General features: G+C 47.1%; 1 protein-coding gene across 2 annotated transcripts; it reads left to right on the forward strand.

Moving 5' to 3' along the window:
• The first annotated feature begins 267 nt into the window (after window positions 1-267).
• WDR45B (WD repeat domain 45B) lies at window positions 268-13,615 on the forward strand. Of its 2 annotated transcripts, none has more exons than XM_054170493.1 (10): window positions 268-533; window positions 5,797-5,871; window positions 7,036-7,137; window positions 7,737-7,824; window positions 8,352-8,446; window positions 10,085-10,275; window positions 10,839-10,924; window positions 11,839-11,940; window positions 12,478-12,599; window positions 12,911-13,615. In XM_054170493.1, exons 1-10 carry the CDS (start codon window positions 467-469, stop codon window positions 13,015-13,017), a joined length of 1,035 nt encoding a protein of 344 aa, XP_054026468.1. In that variant the 5' UTR covers window positions 268-466; the 3' UTR covers window positions 13,018-13,615. The 2 variants fall into 2 exon arrangements, with proteins under 2 accessions (XP_054026468.1, XP_054026469.1); XM_054170494.1 differs by lacking the exon at window positions 268-533 and adding an exon at window positions 703-721.
• Window positions 13,616-17,339: the final 3,724 nt, after the last annotated feature.

Raw genomic sequence — 17,339 nt, forward strand, 5'->3', positions numbered from 1 at the left:
GGGGCGCGCAAGCTTCAGTCCCAGCCGGATTTCCGCCCCCCCCCCCGCAGCGCGGCCCTGAGCCCGCGCGCCCCGAGGGGCATATGCTTTCCGAAACAGCCCCTAAGAAAATCTCTTTCTCAGAGAGCCATATACCTGCAGCAGACGCATCTTCAGCCCAGCGGTAAATCCCCGCCCCTAGCGCCCGGGCTCCTCCTTCTGCTTCCGCCGCCATTCCCCTGCCGGCCGCAGGGGCGTGCCGCGGCGTCGCTCGATTGCTCGGCGCTCCTTGTCCTGGCGGGTGGATGGCCGCTGTGCTCGGCGGCGCTGCCTGGCAGGGTCGGAAGCAGACGCCGGCCTGTCCGTCGCGGCTCGGCTGGGCTCGGTTCGGCTCGGCTCGGGCGGGCTCCCGCGGCGGGGCTGAGGCTGGCGGGCAGAAGTCGCCATGGTTTAAAGGGCGGCGGGCGGACGTGAACGAGCAGGAACCATGAATCTGCTCCCGGCCAACCCGCACGGCAACGGGCTGCTCTATGCCGGCTTCAACCAGGACCACGGTGAGGTGGCGGGGCCGGGCTGGGCCGTGCGGGGGCTGCGGGGCGCGGCGCCGTGAGGGGAGCGAGCCCCGCCCGGCGAGGTGCCGGGCCCGGCCCGGGACGGAGACTCCTCTCTCCCGGGCTCGGCCCTGGACAGTTGGTTTGTGCCGGCAGAGGAGTAGCGCTTCGTGGCTGGAAGCCTGGCGGAGGTAACCTCCTGGAGCCGATGAAGGGAGTGCGGTGCCCGCGCTGGGGATGGGCCTGCCGCGGCTGCTTGCTTCAGTGGGTACCCGGGACCTGGCGGGGGTGGCCGTTGCCGAGGGCGGGCGGGCTGGCTGCCCGGGCCCTGTGCTCCCGTCCCTTGGGAGCGGCAGGCGGGCAGGGTGCGGTGTCCCTCGCTGTGCCTTTCTTTCCCTGCTGCGGTCTGGCCGCTGGAGTGGTTGCGGTGGACGTGGCCCCCGCTCTGAAATGCGGGAGAGCTGTTTGCAGAGGCACCATGGTGTTCTCCTGGTGTGTTAGCTCTGGTGTGCTAGCCTGTGCACAGCCACTTCGGAGAGTTGGTTGGGTGGAATGGAAAAGGAACGCTCGTGGTGAACGTGCATCTCCAAATACATCTGCCTGTCAGATGGTGGTTTGGTACTTGCTGCAAATTGTGCTGCTTTAAACTGGCTAAGTTCCCTTGTGTGGATGGCTGTCTGCCTTAAAACTTATGCTTAAAGTATGTTCTTTTGAAACTCCGTTGCTGAAGAGGTAACTCTCAAAACGTCACTTTCTCAGCGTGAGTACTTTGCGTTTAGAACCAGTGGTGTAACTTGTTTTCTTCTTTTTGCCTTACTGGTATTTTTAAAATTATGGTTAAAACTCCTGATCATGCTGGCAGAGAAGTGCAGATACGTGGACCACTGAAAAGTTTCACTGGATGCTTGGTTTGTTTTTTTTCTTTGTTAGAAAGGAGAAGACCTTTTCTAGAAAGGGGGTGCACAGGCCTTGCCTTGCTTTTGCAATACATAAATAGCACCAGTCCTATGAGTAAGTGTCATTTTTCTGGAGTAAGGAATAGAAGCTCATCATTTTGTAACATCCTTTTGTCTTAACAAATAATACTCTTGCCTAAGAGAGTCTTGCAGCTTCTGTCACTGTAGACTGTAGGTCACCTATCTGTTGCTGCCATTGTTGAAGTTGCCTGTAAAAGTCAATTTCCCTGTTGATTTTAGTCTGATGACATTTTGTCAGGAGTGTAGCACACTGTTAATGAAGTGAGCTTCTTGGTAGTTCTCTTCATGCTATCCTGTTGACTTGAAAACAGTACAATAGTTTGGTTTTCAACAGCTCTGCACTTGTTTTCATCTTGCATTTGCAACAGAGGTGGGAAGAGAGATTTGTGAGGATGAGCTTCACTACAGACCCTGCAGACTTGAAATGAAGTGGTAGTATTTGATGCCTAACCTGTGGTGGGGCTAGATTATAGAGAACTGTGTAAGAAGATAAGTCTCTCACTGCAAAATGCTTTTAAAAATCATTTTGGTGTGTAAAACTAGTTCTTTGTGGCAAAGGATTCTTTAGGCTCTGTAGCAGTGAATGCAACATAACCCCCTTTTTTGAACGATGTCACATCCAAAGTATGATAAGGAATTTGTCTTGGAAATCTGTGAGCTGACAGTATTCAAGTCCTAGCCTACCTTAGCCTGGCAAGTCAAGGGAATAACAACAGAAAACTTGAAGGAAAAACCTGTTTGGCTTCCATTGGTAGTCTCCTTGAGCTCTTCCTGCTTATGAATGATGACTTTGGAGCTGTAGGTAGCCTGCTGACCTTTTACTGGTGTTAAAGGACAGGTAATTCTTTGGCTGCTCAAAGAACAGCAGACAAGAAGGAAAGCTTACTTCTTCCTGGTTGCTTCTACCAAAAATAGAAATGTGACTCACTTGAGTGCTGAAGCTCTGTAGTGTGGGTGTCTGCATATATTGTCACAATAACCTAATTTCTCAGTAATTGAAGACTAGCCAATCCCATAATGGTAGGAAGATGGGAGGAATGATCTAATAGGTCTCTGTAATTCTTAACTTTGACTGGCTGATGATGAAGCTGACATCTGCAGTTCTTCTGAAATGTGCCTCCCTTACCCTTTTTTCTGTGATACTGCAAGGTTTTTATTGGGTGCCTCTGCCTGCTTTGTCTTTAAATTAAAACAATAATAAGCAAACAATGTGTCTTCCTCAAACAGAAGGCCCATATCACAAGGGGTTTTCAGTTCTAAAACAATACTCTGGCTGGAGAGTCTCTCAATTTCAAGGTGGTGTGCTCTTTACAGAAATAAACAGACCAGATGATAAGTCAGTAACTGACACACATCCTTTCTGGTGTGGTCACAAGTTCCTCTTCTGTCACTGTTCTAGTCTAGAGCTAGGTGGACTTGGTGTTGGAACACTTGTCTCCTTTATCTCCTTCAGTAGACTGAACTGCTTAGCTGCAGGACCTCATGAATGTCAGAGTAGGATTCTGTGCTCTCTTACGGCTTTAGACAAAATTTGCTGTGGTGAGGAAAGGTAATGTGGTAGGAACTGTGCCTGCATAATCCCTTCCCTAGATTTTACTGTTGCAGTTTCTGGATTTGGGGCCCTGAAGCCTGCAGATCTCTGTATGTCAGCATCCTCCTTCAGCTCGTGGCCCCTTCTAGGACAGGCATTAATTGAACCCTTCCTTGTTCTTTGGTTTTAGAAAAACAAACAAAACTCACTGTAGCCTCACTGGGACTTGGCAAGTAGTGCTTTTGCTGCAGGAGCAAGCACAGCTGTGGAGTAGGGTAATGATCTGTCATAATTGATTATATTTTGAGTATCTAAGTTGTCTTCTGTCAGTGGCTCTTTGTCAGCACATCTGTCTCTCCTTAAGGCGAGAAGGGAACTTCCTGTGGAAGGTGTAGCTACCACTGCGGCAATCCCCTCTTCTGGCAGTCCCTCTCCAGCTCTCAAATGTAAAAGCTTACAAGCTGTTGCTGTCAGATTTGTGATCCCATTGGTATATGCTGGGATCAGTCAGATAGGAAACACTGGGCTCTTCCCATTGAATTGAATGAGTAGCAGTAATGTGCTTGTATGTTTTGCTCTCATTTGGCTGAGGGGTTTCCATGGCTGAGAACTTGGTATCTCTGTTAGCACTGATGGGCTGGGTGGGGAATATCACATTCTCTCAGCTCTGGTACACTGTCTCCAGTTGAAAATGTGGATGTTCTGAAGATGTTAAAAGCAACCCACATCTTAGGAGACTTGCCCTGCAGAAGAGCTGTAGTGATACTACAAGAAGCACAATATCTGTGTCTGCATTGGGCATGCTTCTCTGGACTTTGGTCTAAGTTGCTGGTATTAAGTTTATGGTGCTCTTCCACTACAGAGGAGTTTCAGTATCCCTCTCCTGGAAATACAATATTGGTGTTATTAAACTGTAGCTGGAAAAATAGTTATATGGATGTGTACTACAGCTACCAGCAACAGAGTAATTCTCATCCTGTGCAGTGCTGGTTTACGTAGAGAGAAATGGTTCCACTGAAATGTGCTCTCTTGCTGTCCCAGTACAGGGCAGGGGTGGCTGCCGTTAGTGCTGTGTGCAGTGCAGCTCCTGTGCATTCAACTGCCAGAGCAAACCAAAGCATGATGCACCTGGAAGGGAGGGGGCAAAATGAGTTAATTTAAAAGCATCTGTTTTGATATACTTACGAATCTTATATTCCTCTTAACTGCTTTCTAGGTTCATAGGTGTGTAAGCAAGAATGCTTTGCACTTGGGGACAGTGAAGTTGTTCCTGTGAGTCTGTTGGGTTGGGGGAGTAAGGGTTTGGGGGGGGGGGGGGGTGTTTCTGCACTGTTGCAGTTAGAACGGACCCTTTCTTACTGGGCCTGTGACTGCTGTCAGTGACTGTGTGTGAAGTAAGAGGGTTCGTTTGTTTCCTGACTATGCTGATGGGTGTGGAGATGGATCTTGTAGTATTTTTTTTTCCCTTTGTATGTGTGAATTCAGTGAAGAGGAACCCTAAGGATGCTGCCAAACATACACCCCCACGCCTCAGGAGATGCTGCTCTGTAAGGCAGCAGTGTGTGATGCCTTTTTTGTTGTTGTTGGGTTTTGGTTGGTTGGGGTGGGTGTTTGTTTTTTTCTTACTTGTGATGTTGGGTTTTTTGGGTTTTTTTTGAAGTGGTCCTGCTTGGAATGAAACTCTTGAAGTATTCAAAAGCAATCTCAAGGTGGCTACATTACTTCTCCCAAATTGTGGAGTTTTAAACTCCACACTAGTCCAGCTTTGTGTGTAGGAAATCACAGGACACCAGCTATAACCAAATGGAGACCTTAAGAGTGAAGGCTTTCTGCTCTCCTTCCCCCCACCCAACCCTCTGAATTTGGGGTATTGGATTTGGGAAATAGTGCCTCAGTTCTCACTTGGAATCATTGCAGTCCAGAAGAATCAAACCAGATTAATCTCTCTCTGATCCAGTATCTTGGAAGATCTTCACTGGACTTTTTGACACCATGCACATAAACTCTGTAGCAACCCAATGTTCTGTCAGTCTGCCTCTGCCAACAGTAGCTGCTTCTCACTCCACACTGGCATTGCCTTACATTAATAACTGTATTCACCTATGGGCAAGTAGAATAGCAGGACAGAATATACTGGTGGTTTGATGGGTTCCATTAGAAAGGCACATGTATAATTCTATGCTTAAATGGAATTAATGTAACGTTCCAGAGTGTTTTAATCTGGTTTCTCATCATTCCCTTAAGTTTAGACTTAAGCATGTAATTGTTGGCATCTGATTTATGAGGCTCTCCTCAGAGCGTTCTTGAAAACTGTGGTTGAGAGGCTGTCTTCTGTGGAAATGTGGACAATAGTTCATACAGTCACAATCCTGGTGAAAATCTGGGCCTGATAAGAAAGGAGGAGCTTTGCTTCACAATAGCTGCTGAGCCATAAAAGTTAAATCCAGGTTTCCTTCCCTGGGTAGCTCATGGCATAGGACACAGCTGGGTTTGGAATTGTGCTCCTTTCCTTCCATTGTTTTCTTACCTGTAGAAAAAATGCTGAGAGCTTTCCACTTTCGGCAGAGGCCAGTGTAAGAAGCCAGCTCCTCCAAAGGGTTTTCACTTGCAAACACAAACAAAGCTTGCCGGTGGTCTTCAGCTTGATTAACAATGCAGCTTCTGAGGAATGCTTTGGTAACCCCTGGCTCTTGCTTATGTCTCACAGTCACCACATGTGCATATACAGATGTGTATATATGTGTGCTTTTTACTACAGGATGCTTTGCATGTGGAATGGAAAATGGATTCCGAGTATATAATGCAGATCCACTCAAAGAGAAAGAGAAACAAGGTAAAATGCTCACTTCTTATACCATGCTAGTTCTGTGTAAGAAGCTCAGCCTCCTTGGGTTTGGTTTTGTTGTCAGTTTCTTCCTCAGCTTTCACTGTTTCCCTCACTGGAAGGCTTTGAATGAAGCCTCCAGAAAGGAAGTCTGTGCTGGTCCCAAAGGGACTCTCACTGATGCCACTGCCTGGTCAGACGTTTATATGCACTTAATTCACATAAAACCAGCTGCTGCTGAATGTGTCTCACCTTCTTGCAGAGGCAGCTGCTAATGTTTGCAGCCCTCACAAGTGGGAGAAGAGTTGCTCACTGCTGTGTTAGGTACCATCAAGAGAGGCTGTGTTGATGTGCAGTAATCTGGATGATCTAAAGCAGCAGAGCTGCTGCCTTTTCACTGGAGAGCTGAAGGAAATGTTTCTGGTACCTGCTTAGAGTTCGCTTGCAAGAGCCCTCAGAGCACAGCCCTCTAATGATCTCTGTTTTATAGTCTCTGTATGCTTAAACCATTTGGATCTGGTGCAGGAGGGGGTAGTGTCCAAATACAACTGTTCAGGAAGGAAACTCAGCAGTCAAAAGTGTTGCTGGAGAAACCCCAAGGAACTGTATGAAATCCAAGGCCGTACTGGTCCAGTGTGACTATCCTTCTAGGCATCTACCTTCAGTGTTGTGTAGTCAAGTCCCAGCATGAATTTCTCATGCAGATGTACTGCAGCGGTTTTTTGATGTCTAATTGAATCTCCCTTGGCCTCTCCTCCATGCGTATTTATGCATCTTTCCATACTGCTGCTTCCTCCCAGCCCCCCAGACGTTTTTGCTGTTTCTGACACTAGGTCTCCCTCGAGTCCTTGTGAAATTTCAACTTTTCCTCTTGCTTTGAAATGGTGTACTTGTTCTTTCCACCCTTCCTGCTGCTCCCTGCCAGCGTGTGCAATTATTGGACAGACTTAAACTAGAAGTTTGCGCTTGGCTCTGCTCATTCCTTGAAGACCACAGAATAGACTACACAGGATTCTCTGTATTTGATAGTCAGCCAGGGTAGGAAGAGACTTAAACTCTTGTCAGGTTCCTGAAAGAAGTGCTAGTTGATGCAAGCTTTTCTTGTAACAGACAAAAACTAGATGACATTTTAACAGCTCTGACACTTTTATTTAAAATACCTTTGTCTTTCAGAATTTCTAGAAGGTGGTGTTGGCCACGTTGAAATGCTGTTTCGTTGCAACTATTTAGCACTAGTAGGTGGAGGAAAAAAGCCCAAGTACCCACCTAACAAAGGTGAGTCTCTTGAGGAATGGATCTTGTCAGTGTTTGCCTTGCTGTCTGCATGAAACTGCACAAAGAACTCCCACACCAAGCACCTTGAGCTGGGGTCTGGGATTCTGAAGGCAGGTTGAGGGGACGTTGCAGCAAGTTACAGTCAGTGCATCACTGCTGTTAACAGGCAGCTACCTGCAACAAGCAGTCTCTGAGAGCTGGTGACAAGGTCTGTCCTTCTCATAGTTAACTCTGCAGAAAGCCTGTGGCTCAGCAGGCCCTGGGGGGAAAGGTCCCTGGTTGAAAAACTTTGTAGGAAAATATGCTGCTACTTGTGATTGCTGTCTTCTTTGCTGACCCTCTGAGCAGAACAAAAAAGCTGAATGTCTTTAGAGAAATGTATTTGTCAGCTTTTGTGGTTGGAGGTTACCAGCTCCCACCTGCACGAGCGGGCTGTCGCACAGCAGCTGAATCCTTTCTGGTTAGGATAATGCCAGTCTGGAAAAGCTCAGCCACTGGATGCACCTCTGGATTGTCCTGCTCAGGAACTACTACCAGGAAGATGATGTGAAATTTTGTATATGCCCTGAGGATCTAATGCCACCTCTACACTGTTTTAGTGATGATCTGGGATGACCTGAAGAAGAAAACTGTCATTGAGATAGAATTTTCTACAGAAGTGAAGGCAGTGAAGCTTCGAAGAGATAGGTGAGTACCACAGAGGTGTTCCCAACATGCAGCCTCACTTAGTGTGCTGTTCTGAGACATTTTCAACTGGTTGTAGAAGATCCTGCTTAAACACCAACAAGTGAGGGTAAAACAGGCTTTTGGGTGTGAGCATGAGATGTTAACAGATTACAGCTCAAGAGTTCTGGTATCTGAAGCCTTGGTGAAAAGCCTGCAAGACCTCCTGCCCCCTAATGTAGGGAGATGTTTTCATGTGGCTACTGCTGGGTGTGTTCCTGGATATGGAGGAGTGTGAAGGGAGTTCAAGCAGATTTCTAGAGCAAGAGCATCTGTTGCCAGCTGGAGCCCATGTGTGGGCGGAGGGGTTCCGCTGTCACAGTTTTGGATGGAAGTGCTTTGCAGGCTTACAGCTGCATATTATTTTGCAAAGCTTGGGGAGGTGGGGGGAGAACATAACCATTAACTCAGCTGAAAGCCTTTGCAAATCTAAATTAATATCCATGCTCCTCTTTTACCTACCCCAAGTCACAGCAACTTCTCTGTTTCAGAATTGTGGTAGTCTTGGACTCAATGATTAAAGTTTTCACCTTCACCCACAATCCCCACCAGTTGCATGTCTTTGAAACCTGCTACAACCCTAAAGGTTAGTGGTGTGTGTGTGTGTGGTGGGGAATGGAACAAATTGATTCTGTTCTGACATGCTGTTTATACTTAGCTGCCTGAATCAGTTATTTAGTAAATCATTTAACAGTTTACTTACTTCACTGTACCCATGCCCTTTGGAGATGCTTGTGTTATGGTTACTAGAATTTATTAATACTTGGCACAGAACAGCTTTTTCTGTGCTCCTGTTATGTTAGGGAATGGATTTCTATTTGAGAGCCAAAGAACCTGTAAACTTGATGTATTTTGTGCTGAAAGCTTAACTATGCACAGACTTGATTCCTTCCTTCCAACAGAGCTAGAGCTGTCCAGCAAACTGCTCTCTGCAATGTCAAGAGCAGCTCCATTAGCAAACTGAGATTGTTCTTAAATAGCAAGGCACAGCTTTGTCTGTTGCTGAAACAAGTGGAAAGTGCCCTGAACTAAGCAGAGGGTTAGTGCCGCACGTTAAGCTCTGTGTAGTGTGGTGATGCCAGCCCAAGGCACCACGTAGGCAAGGGAGGGGCAGGGCTGGGGTCTGACCCCAGTACATGCTTTTGTTGCATCAGGTTTTGTGCTGTCTGGAGGCAGAACCCTCAGGGTTGAGAGAGGAGCTGCATGATTCAGCTAAGGTGTGTGAGGGCGGGTCTGAAATGGGAGAGGCGTAATGGGAGAGGTGTAATGGCAACTGTGTGAGTATCAGCTTCTGGGCACAAGTGTGCCTGCACTGAGGATGGTAGGGTCCCAAAGCATGTGGCCTGCTTGGGGAGGTTGAGGAGGTGGGCTTGTTTTCTTCTGCAGTAAGGGCAGAAGGGTCATTGGCACCTGGCAGCCTACAGCTACTTGAAGGACAGGTAGAGAAAGGGAGGCAACAGGCTATGACAGCAGAACAGGGATGCTGGCTGTGCTTCATGTATGGGGAGGAGGAGCAGTGTGGATGTTTTCTGCCCAGGGAGGCTACTCAGGCTTGAAGTCTCCATTGTTGGAGATTTTCAAGCCTGCTGAAAGCAAATCTGAAATCAGTGGCTGCACTCAGGGCAGCTCAGGTAGAAGGTGCAGTTGGGGGTGCATTTGTTCCTTTGTGACACCCACCTACTGCTCTGCCAGCTGTAGGATGATTTTGCAGGTACCAGCACTTGGTACTAGCAGAACACCTGGAAGAGATGGGATATGCCTTAAATGGTCTGCAAGGAGCGATGAAGGAATAAAGTGCAAGCCCCAAGAACAAGTTCAAACCTGAATTAATAATGATCAGTTTTGCTGACAGAGGAGAAACTAAACTAGCACCTGTTATAAACTCTTGCCCTTGTCCAGCTGCTGAAAGAAAATTTTCAAGTCTCCTTAACTGGCTTTGCTGTTACAGACCTATGGAGCTGATCTCCAAAACATCCAGATTTTGGATAAACACAACTAGATACCTTTGTAATAAAGTGATGAGAACAAGATAAAATGGTGCCACTCGCTACTCCTCTGTGCTCACAGATGGCTCATGGTTTGGGGTCATTAAAATGAGATTCTGATTTTCTACATGTCCATTTATCCTGAGATTACCCACACTGTAGAAACAGCTTTGAAAACTTTATTGGGTGATGGAAACTACACAGTTATTAGCTCTCTTGTTTTGGTTTCTGTCTTTTAGGTCTCTGTGTCCTTTGTCCCAATAGTAATAATTCTCTACTTGCATTTCCTGGAACACACACGGGGCATGTGCAGATAGTGGATCTTGCCAATACAGAAAAGCCTCCTGTAGACATCCCAGCTCATGAAGGAGTCTTGAGCTGCATAGCTTTAAACCTGCAGGGAACAAGAATTGCAACAGCCTCAGAAAAAGTAAGTATAACGTCCTCCTCCTCCCTCCAAATTTCTATGCCTTCTAGTGTAGCAACTCAGACAAAATGGGAAGGATGCATCCTTTCATAGGAAATACATGGAGCAAACTGGGATATTTGACACTGAAATTATTCTCAGCTTCTTTATCTTTACTGCTCCTTCAGGGTGCCCAAACAGCAATCCCTGTGCTGTGCCTGGGGCAGTGTTTGAATGACATCTAGCCCAGGCAGTCCATGTCTTCAAAAGGCTGTACACAGCCTGGTCCAGCATCAGCAAGCCACTGCCAGGGCTGCACTGCTGCTTCAGAACTTCACTGGAAGAAGCGTGTTGAGCAGCTGAGTAACAAGTCTGCATGCCAAAGTGTTACAACATTGTGGTGATGGTATATGGGGAAGTCAATCTTCCTTCCCACATTTAAGAGCCAGAGAGGTCCACTCAAATTTCTGGAGATGAAAAACCCAGTGGTGGAGGTAGGGGCATGCTGGTCAGACAGAATGGCAAGGTGCATTCAGAGATGTAGGGAGTCTTCTGTCTCCTAATGCAATGCTCAATTCCTTTTCAAGGGGACCCTCATAAGAATATTTGATACTTCATCAGGGCATTTAATCCAGGAGCTACGAAGAGGATCACAGGCAGCCAATATATACTGGTACGTTTCATTGCTTCTGCTTTGGCTTGTGGTGGTTGTGCTGAGGAACCCTCATAAATGGCACCTGAGACCTCTTCAAAAAGCAAAGTTAGATTTAATGCTGCTTAGGGGCACAAGGCAGAACATTCCCAGCAGCCAGAGGAGCCTGGCCTGCAGTGCTTCCCCTCTGCTCACTGCTGGTGAGGAGACAGCAGGAGTTGGCAGCTGTGTGAAGCCCACAAGTTCTAGGGGTTGGGACAAAACCATGCTGACAGGCTTACTTCTCTGCAGAGAACAGACAGTAGCTGGGGAATGCTTTGACTTCCACAGAACAGGGATTCAGGCAGATACTGCGCAGAGACAGATGAGCACCTGGGGCCAAGCAAGTGAGAGCCCAAGGCAAGAGGTTGACTCTAACCTAGTGATGGAAGTCGAAACTTTCCTTCTGCTGCTGAGCACCACTCTGGGGTTGGAGTGCTGCATGTTTTACCCAACGCCTGCCTGCTCCTCAGAGTGCAGGTTGTGCTGTTTGTTCCAGCTGGGCAGAATGGTCCCCACCGATTGTGTCCTTTGTCAGGGCAGTCTGCTGTATGGCTGGTCCTGGTAAACCAGGCCCTCTGTTTCCCAGTGTGTGTGCTCACCTTAGAAGGGCTTCTTATCCTGTCAGCAAAGCAGTGCCAAGTTGAAAGAGTCCCACCTCCTCCAGGAAAGGATCACAGAGTGGGTTGGGTTGGAAGGAACCCTTAGGGTCATCCAGTCCAAACTCCTGCAGTGAGCAGGGTCATCTTCAGCTAGAGCAGGAACTGGAGAAGAGCTGTTAACACTTGCCAGCCAGGCTAGCAGCTGCTCTGGGCACGTGCAGGAGCAGAATTGTGTAGACAGAAGCTGTGGGTATATTCTAGGGGAGATAGTGCAGCTGTCTCTGTTCTCTACAGCATTAACTTCAATCAGGATGCTTCCCTAATCTGTGTATCCAGCGACCATGGCACAGTACATATTTTTGCTGCAGAAGACCCTAAAAGAAATAAGCAGTCAAGGTAGGGTTTGAGCCTTTCTAAAACCTTTGGGGAGGGGCTGGGGAGGCCTTGCCCTTTTCATAGGGTTTAAAGCACTGGTCTTGTCAAGCAGCAGCAAATATCTGCACCGCTAGGGTTGGTGAGATTAATCTGCTCTGCTTGAGTAAATTGCAGATTTAGGACTGTAGCAGCTGCTAAGTTCCTGCTGTCCTTTGCAGAACTGTAGAGTTCCAGCACAAGGTTGGGGTGAGTTTTTAGTGGCCATTTCTTAGTGTGAGCAATGTGGACACTTCACATAAAGCAGTCTTGACTAAAATCAGTCTTTTGGCAGTTTTTGTAGTCATTTAAAAATGTGAATCCAGAAAAGTAGTTCTGGAGTCCCTCTTCCTGAGAGAGGGGGACAGGGTGCATGACCTGAGACTTCACAGAAGAAAATCAAAAGCCAAGTAGAAGCAGCAGTTAGTGTGAACCCTGGGCTTTGTTCAAGAGCCAGCAGTTCTAAATCAGCTCTAGTCAACATCTTACTAAGTTGTTACAGTCTCTTTCTCTCTCTTCCAGTTTGGCCTCTGCCACCTTTCTCCCCAAGTACTTCAGTTCCAAATGGAGTTTTTCCAAGTTTCAGGTTCCCTCTGGCTCTCCGTGCATTTGTGCCTTTGGAACAGAGCCAAATGCTGTCATAGGTAAGTGCTGGAGGCTTCCCCACATTCTGAACTACACTGGCTTTGAGCTGGGAGGGTGCTCAGAGGGGCCCACCTTGCACCTCCCTGTCAGCTGAGCTCTTGCTGCTCAGCAAGGGAGTGAGACACAAGTGTGCCCTGGGTAGAAGGAGGTGAGCCTGGGTACCAGATACTGCAGCACCAGCACTGACTGACCTCGGGTTCCCCCAAAGCACTTCTCTGTGCTGTGAGCATGGAGGGTCAGTTGACACTAGAGCTGAAGGAACAGAAGGGTACCTGAAGAGCTGAACTTACCACGTGTGTTTCTGTTTCAGCAATATGTGCAGATGGCAGCTACTACAAGTTCTTATTCAACCCAAAAGGGGAATGCTCAAGGGATGTCTATGCTCAGTTTCTAGAAATGACGGACGACAAGCTTTGACTGAGCTGAGGGAGTGCATGGGTCTGAGTACTGCCCTGGCTATTCCACATCTTTGGAAGGACAATACATGAATGTCCAGTACTGATCAAGTTTAGCAGACCTCACTGAGAAGCCTGGCCCAACATGATCACAAGCAGCTCAGAACTAGTGGACTACATATGTTTATTCTCATTTCTGCAAGTATTTGTCATTAAAATCTTTGGGTTACTGTCATCAACTCAAGTTTTCAAGATGCAGCTTTCAACAAGCTTGTGCCTATTGGGTTTCTCTTAATCTAAACTGTGAAAGGACTTTAGATTAAACATGAGTGCCTGCCACACCACAAGATCTGCAGGGGTCTGTGCAAAGGTACAGCTGGCCTTAGAAAAAGGGATGTGAAAACAGAAGATTTTAGGCATTGCTTTACTTCCACTGAGCAGCTGGGAATGGGGGGAATACTATGGATCATGCTCAAAGTAAACCTCTACCACCTCAGCCAGGAGCAGGGGTGCTGCCTTCCCTTCCCAAGCAAACCTTAAGAGGAAAAGAAGAGACGACAAGGGCCTAGCTCTAGGTGACTAGGTTCAACCATGCTTGTCCTCTGGCCTGGTGCATGAGATTGGGCAGTAGTTGGGTGGCCACAGCCTGCTGCTCCTGTACACCTGACGCTGGTGATGGAGTTGAACGAGCAACACTGTCAGATGCCAAACTGTACATAATAGCTGAAGGCACATTTGGGAACTGGCTGACACAGCCAATCTCTCCTTACTGTATGGAGCAAGCACCTAAGGTGCTTGGGCAGCTGGAGGTCCTGTAGCTGTAGAGGCGACTCCTCCCGTCACGGAACAGCCCTTCCAGGTTTACAAAGCACGCTCAGTAGTGGTGTGCCAGCTCTGCTGCCTGCTTCTGCAGCCACTGTGCTGCAATGGGAAGACTGGACAGGCCCCTTACACACCCAGCACAGGAAATGAACCAGGTGGCATCAAGTATACGTCTGCAATGGCTTTAAACCTGCAAACTTTCCTTTTTTATTTTTTCTTTTGTTTGAGATGTTGCGTACTAAATACTGTTGGCCTAGGGACAGGTAGGTGAGACTAAACTGACTGAATCATTCGCTTTTCCCTAAAACCATTATCTGGCGCTTAGCAGTTACTGCTGAACAAAGGCACAAGGTACCAAACTAGAAACTGAAATAGACACAAGCTCTCCGTTCATAGCACTAACGACTGGGGGGAGGGAAATCTTGGCTCTTCTGAAACTTAACTTCACAGATGCTTCAAACCTGAACATGCCAGATCACCCTTAAGATTGTTTAGCTGCAAACTCTGACAAGTTTCTTTTTGTGTCATGTAACATACCAAGGACTAACTCCTACGCAGATTTCGATGTCAAGGTTGCATGTTGCTTTTATGTGTATTTAATCACAGAAATTGTTTTGCACACTTATTTGTAATATGTTATTTCTTTTAAATAAAAGTGACTAATTTTGCTGTAGCACGACTGATGATCACAAAGTTCCTTCTGCTGTAGGTTTGGGGGAATAAATATGTACCTGAGGAAAGAGTGGTGGCTCTTGAAGGACAGAAGCTTTAGTGTGCCACAGAAACAGACAACAGAAAGTACCTGTGAGAGACTAAATCCCTGGGATACCTCTGTGGGTATTATACCAAAATGAGCCAAACTACCAGTGCAAAGTTGTCCTTGCTCAGCATTGTTTACTACAGCTCTAAAGCTTCTTACCTTTTAACAGCTGTACCAGAACAACCAACTGGAAGCTGCTGTCTCCCTGGAGTGGTATGTGCACAGGACAGGGCTGGAAACAATTCTCCAAGGATGATGTAAAATCCTCTCTGTGGTGCAGCTGTAAGCTGTTTATGATCAAGTTAACTCTGCTCACTTTAAAGAGCAAGGAAATGACTTGGACTAAAACATTAAGCTTTCTGCGCAGTGCTTTGAAGGTCTGAGGTAGCTGCTGAAGCACGATCCCTTGTCCTCCCATTCCAATCCTACAGCTGACCAGAGACTATGAGCATATTTCATGGTGGATTAAAACTCTGCTGAAGTTGTAAAACTTCCCCATAAAACCTGTTCAAGTGTGAAAGGAAGAGTGAAAATAACAGAATCACAAAATAGGGGTTGGAAGGAACCTATGGAGATTAAGTCCAGCCCCAGCTGGGCACACAGACTGGTGCTGCACTAGTGGAATCCCTTAATGCACACCTAAACATGTTTAGCCTCACATTCCTCCTCCTTGTATTATCTGCAAATCCTTAAGCCTATAGGTGATTTTACAGAGATAGAAAGTCAGGTAACAGTAGTTGTCTTCCCACCTGGTGTTGGCTCCAGGTTGCTCTGCCAGCACTTCATCACATCACTTGCTACTGTACTGCATTATGTGGGCTAATTGTTACCAGAATGTCATGAAGTGGGATAAAAGAAAAACATACCCCTACAGTAAGTACAGAATAGTGTTTGAGATGGTCACTTTTCTGGAAAATAAATAGTACTTTAGTATTAGACAGACCATGTGTCCACCAAGCTGATTTGTTTGTGCAAATGCATGGTGGCAGGGCCAGGTACGCAGCTCAGCCTAAGGCTGGATCAGCCTGCTGGCTGTGCTGTGAATACACCAGTAATACTCACCTAGAGTTTGGGCTATGCAAAGGAAGAGCCAGCTGTCCTGGATGGTGTGATTTCCCCTGAGGGGCACACACTCCATGGAACACAAGTTTGAACAAGCCAGCAGTCCCTTTTTGAGCACACCCTGCTCTACATGAGGCTGCAGAGCAGAAGGGGGCAAGACAAGCTGTCAGAAGTCTACTATATATGACAAAAGAGGATTAAATAGCTGTTTAAATATTAAATTGTTTGCTTAAGACAAGTAGTGTCCAGAAGTCCATTAGCATTTACTCCTTTAACTACAATTGTCTTAACTCTCACTGGAAACACAGCTTTGGGAGCCAGCCTTGCTCCACAGGGAGCCCCTCCGACCGCAGGGGAACAGGCCAGTGGTGCAGACTGGTCACCTGTGAGGAAAAGGCAGAATTTGCAGAGAGTCTAAAGCACAACTAATCCTGAAAACTGAAGTACACCCCCCAGCATCAGCTACAGGGATTATAAATTTCCTTTGTGTTTAAAAATAACCCAGTGCCTTATCTGCCTCTGTTTTGTTGTCTCTTTCCACAGCACCTGTGTCACAGTTGAAAATCCTGAAAGGGAAAGATTAGTGCAATAATTCCAGGTGATGCCAGCAGGAGCCACAGAACACGAGTGCTACTTTCAGAACCTTCAGGCATTCACATTGCAGTAAAAAAGACAAGTTGAATCAGTGAAGGCAGAAGATGTGAGACACGAGACTAGGTCTATAATGTAGGCCAGAAGGACTGTGGCAGATTCTGCTGACCTAAATACAAAGGCTACAGAACAATGTTCGCTTCACAAGGGCAGGCTCAAGTCACACGCTGGTGAATCCTTCACTTTCCTACTACACAATTTCAATGCCCCTCTTTTACTGCTTTTTTTCCCCTTCCTTCCCCAAAGGTTCCTTTTGTCACTAGAAGCAAACACGTGATGAAGTCTTCCTTACGTTAGAATCCTGTGTCTTTTTCAAAGTTGTATGAAAGACTACACAAAAGCTGACTCGTGACAGAAAGAGCACTGAACAAGTACAGTCTAGAAGGGGCACCAAAAGGCAGTAATACAGTGCATCCTAGAACACAAAAGGAAAGGGTACATCAACTCCTGAAGGGAGGTCAAATCTCTACATACATGAGTCACCTGAAAAAATCTTCTGTTTGCAAAAGGAAGATCACATGGACCCTGGGAGTCCAGGACGATTGGTGTCTAAGGCCTGTTTAAGAAAGGTCACGAGCATCACGGCAGAAGCAGCAGTGTGACAGGAATCTCATTCAGCCCTTGCTGTCCTGCAGTAACCACCACTGCATTAGTGGTGGGAAGCACAGAAACACAGGGACAATCCAGGGAACAGCTCCATTCAGTAAGGCCTGACACACATGACAGAGAAGTCTGCATTAGCCAAGAGCACTGCAGATGATGTGGCATCAGCCAAGGCACAGATTGGCACGGGTGGTTTGAGTAAGGAGGGGAGCAGTTCTCACATCACGGAGCTTTCTCAGAGGGTTCATCCATCCGAATGAAGCACAATCCTGTGCCAAATTCCACATGCACCAGAAAGTAACCACCACGTAACAGGATGAGCACTCAGACCATATTCTTATCTCCCCCTCTACCCAGGAGGGCATCACACAGCTTCACAGAATGGCAGAGGTAGGGACTGGAAGGGACCTCCGAGGATCATCCAGTCCAACACAGCTTGCCTACCG

Source organism: Dryobates pubescens, chromosome 20 (assembly GCF_014839835.1).
Source record: "Dryobates pubescens isolate bDryPub1 chromosome 20, bDryPub1.pri, whole genome shotgun sequence".
Classification (NCBI taxonomy): Eukaryota; Metazoa; Chordata; class Aves; order Piciformes; family Picidae; genus Dryobates; species Dryobates pubescens.

What these genes read in the sequence shown, in the direction of transcription:
- WDR45B (XM_054170493.1), top strand. Translation starts at nt 467, where the DNA reads ATGAATCTGCTCCCGGCCAACCCGCACGGCAACGGGCTGCTCTATGCC. An exon ending in CAAAGAGAAAGAGAAACAAG is followed by an intron (nt 5,872 to 7,035) that starts GTAAAATGCTCA and finishes TTTGTCTTTCAG; the next exon opens with AATTTCTAGAAGGTGGTGTT. An exon ending in AGAGCCAAATGCTGTCATAG is followed by an intron (nt 12,600 to 12,910) that starts GTAAGTGCTGGA and finishes TTTCTGTTTCAG; the next exon opens with CAATATGTGCAGATGGCAGC.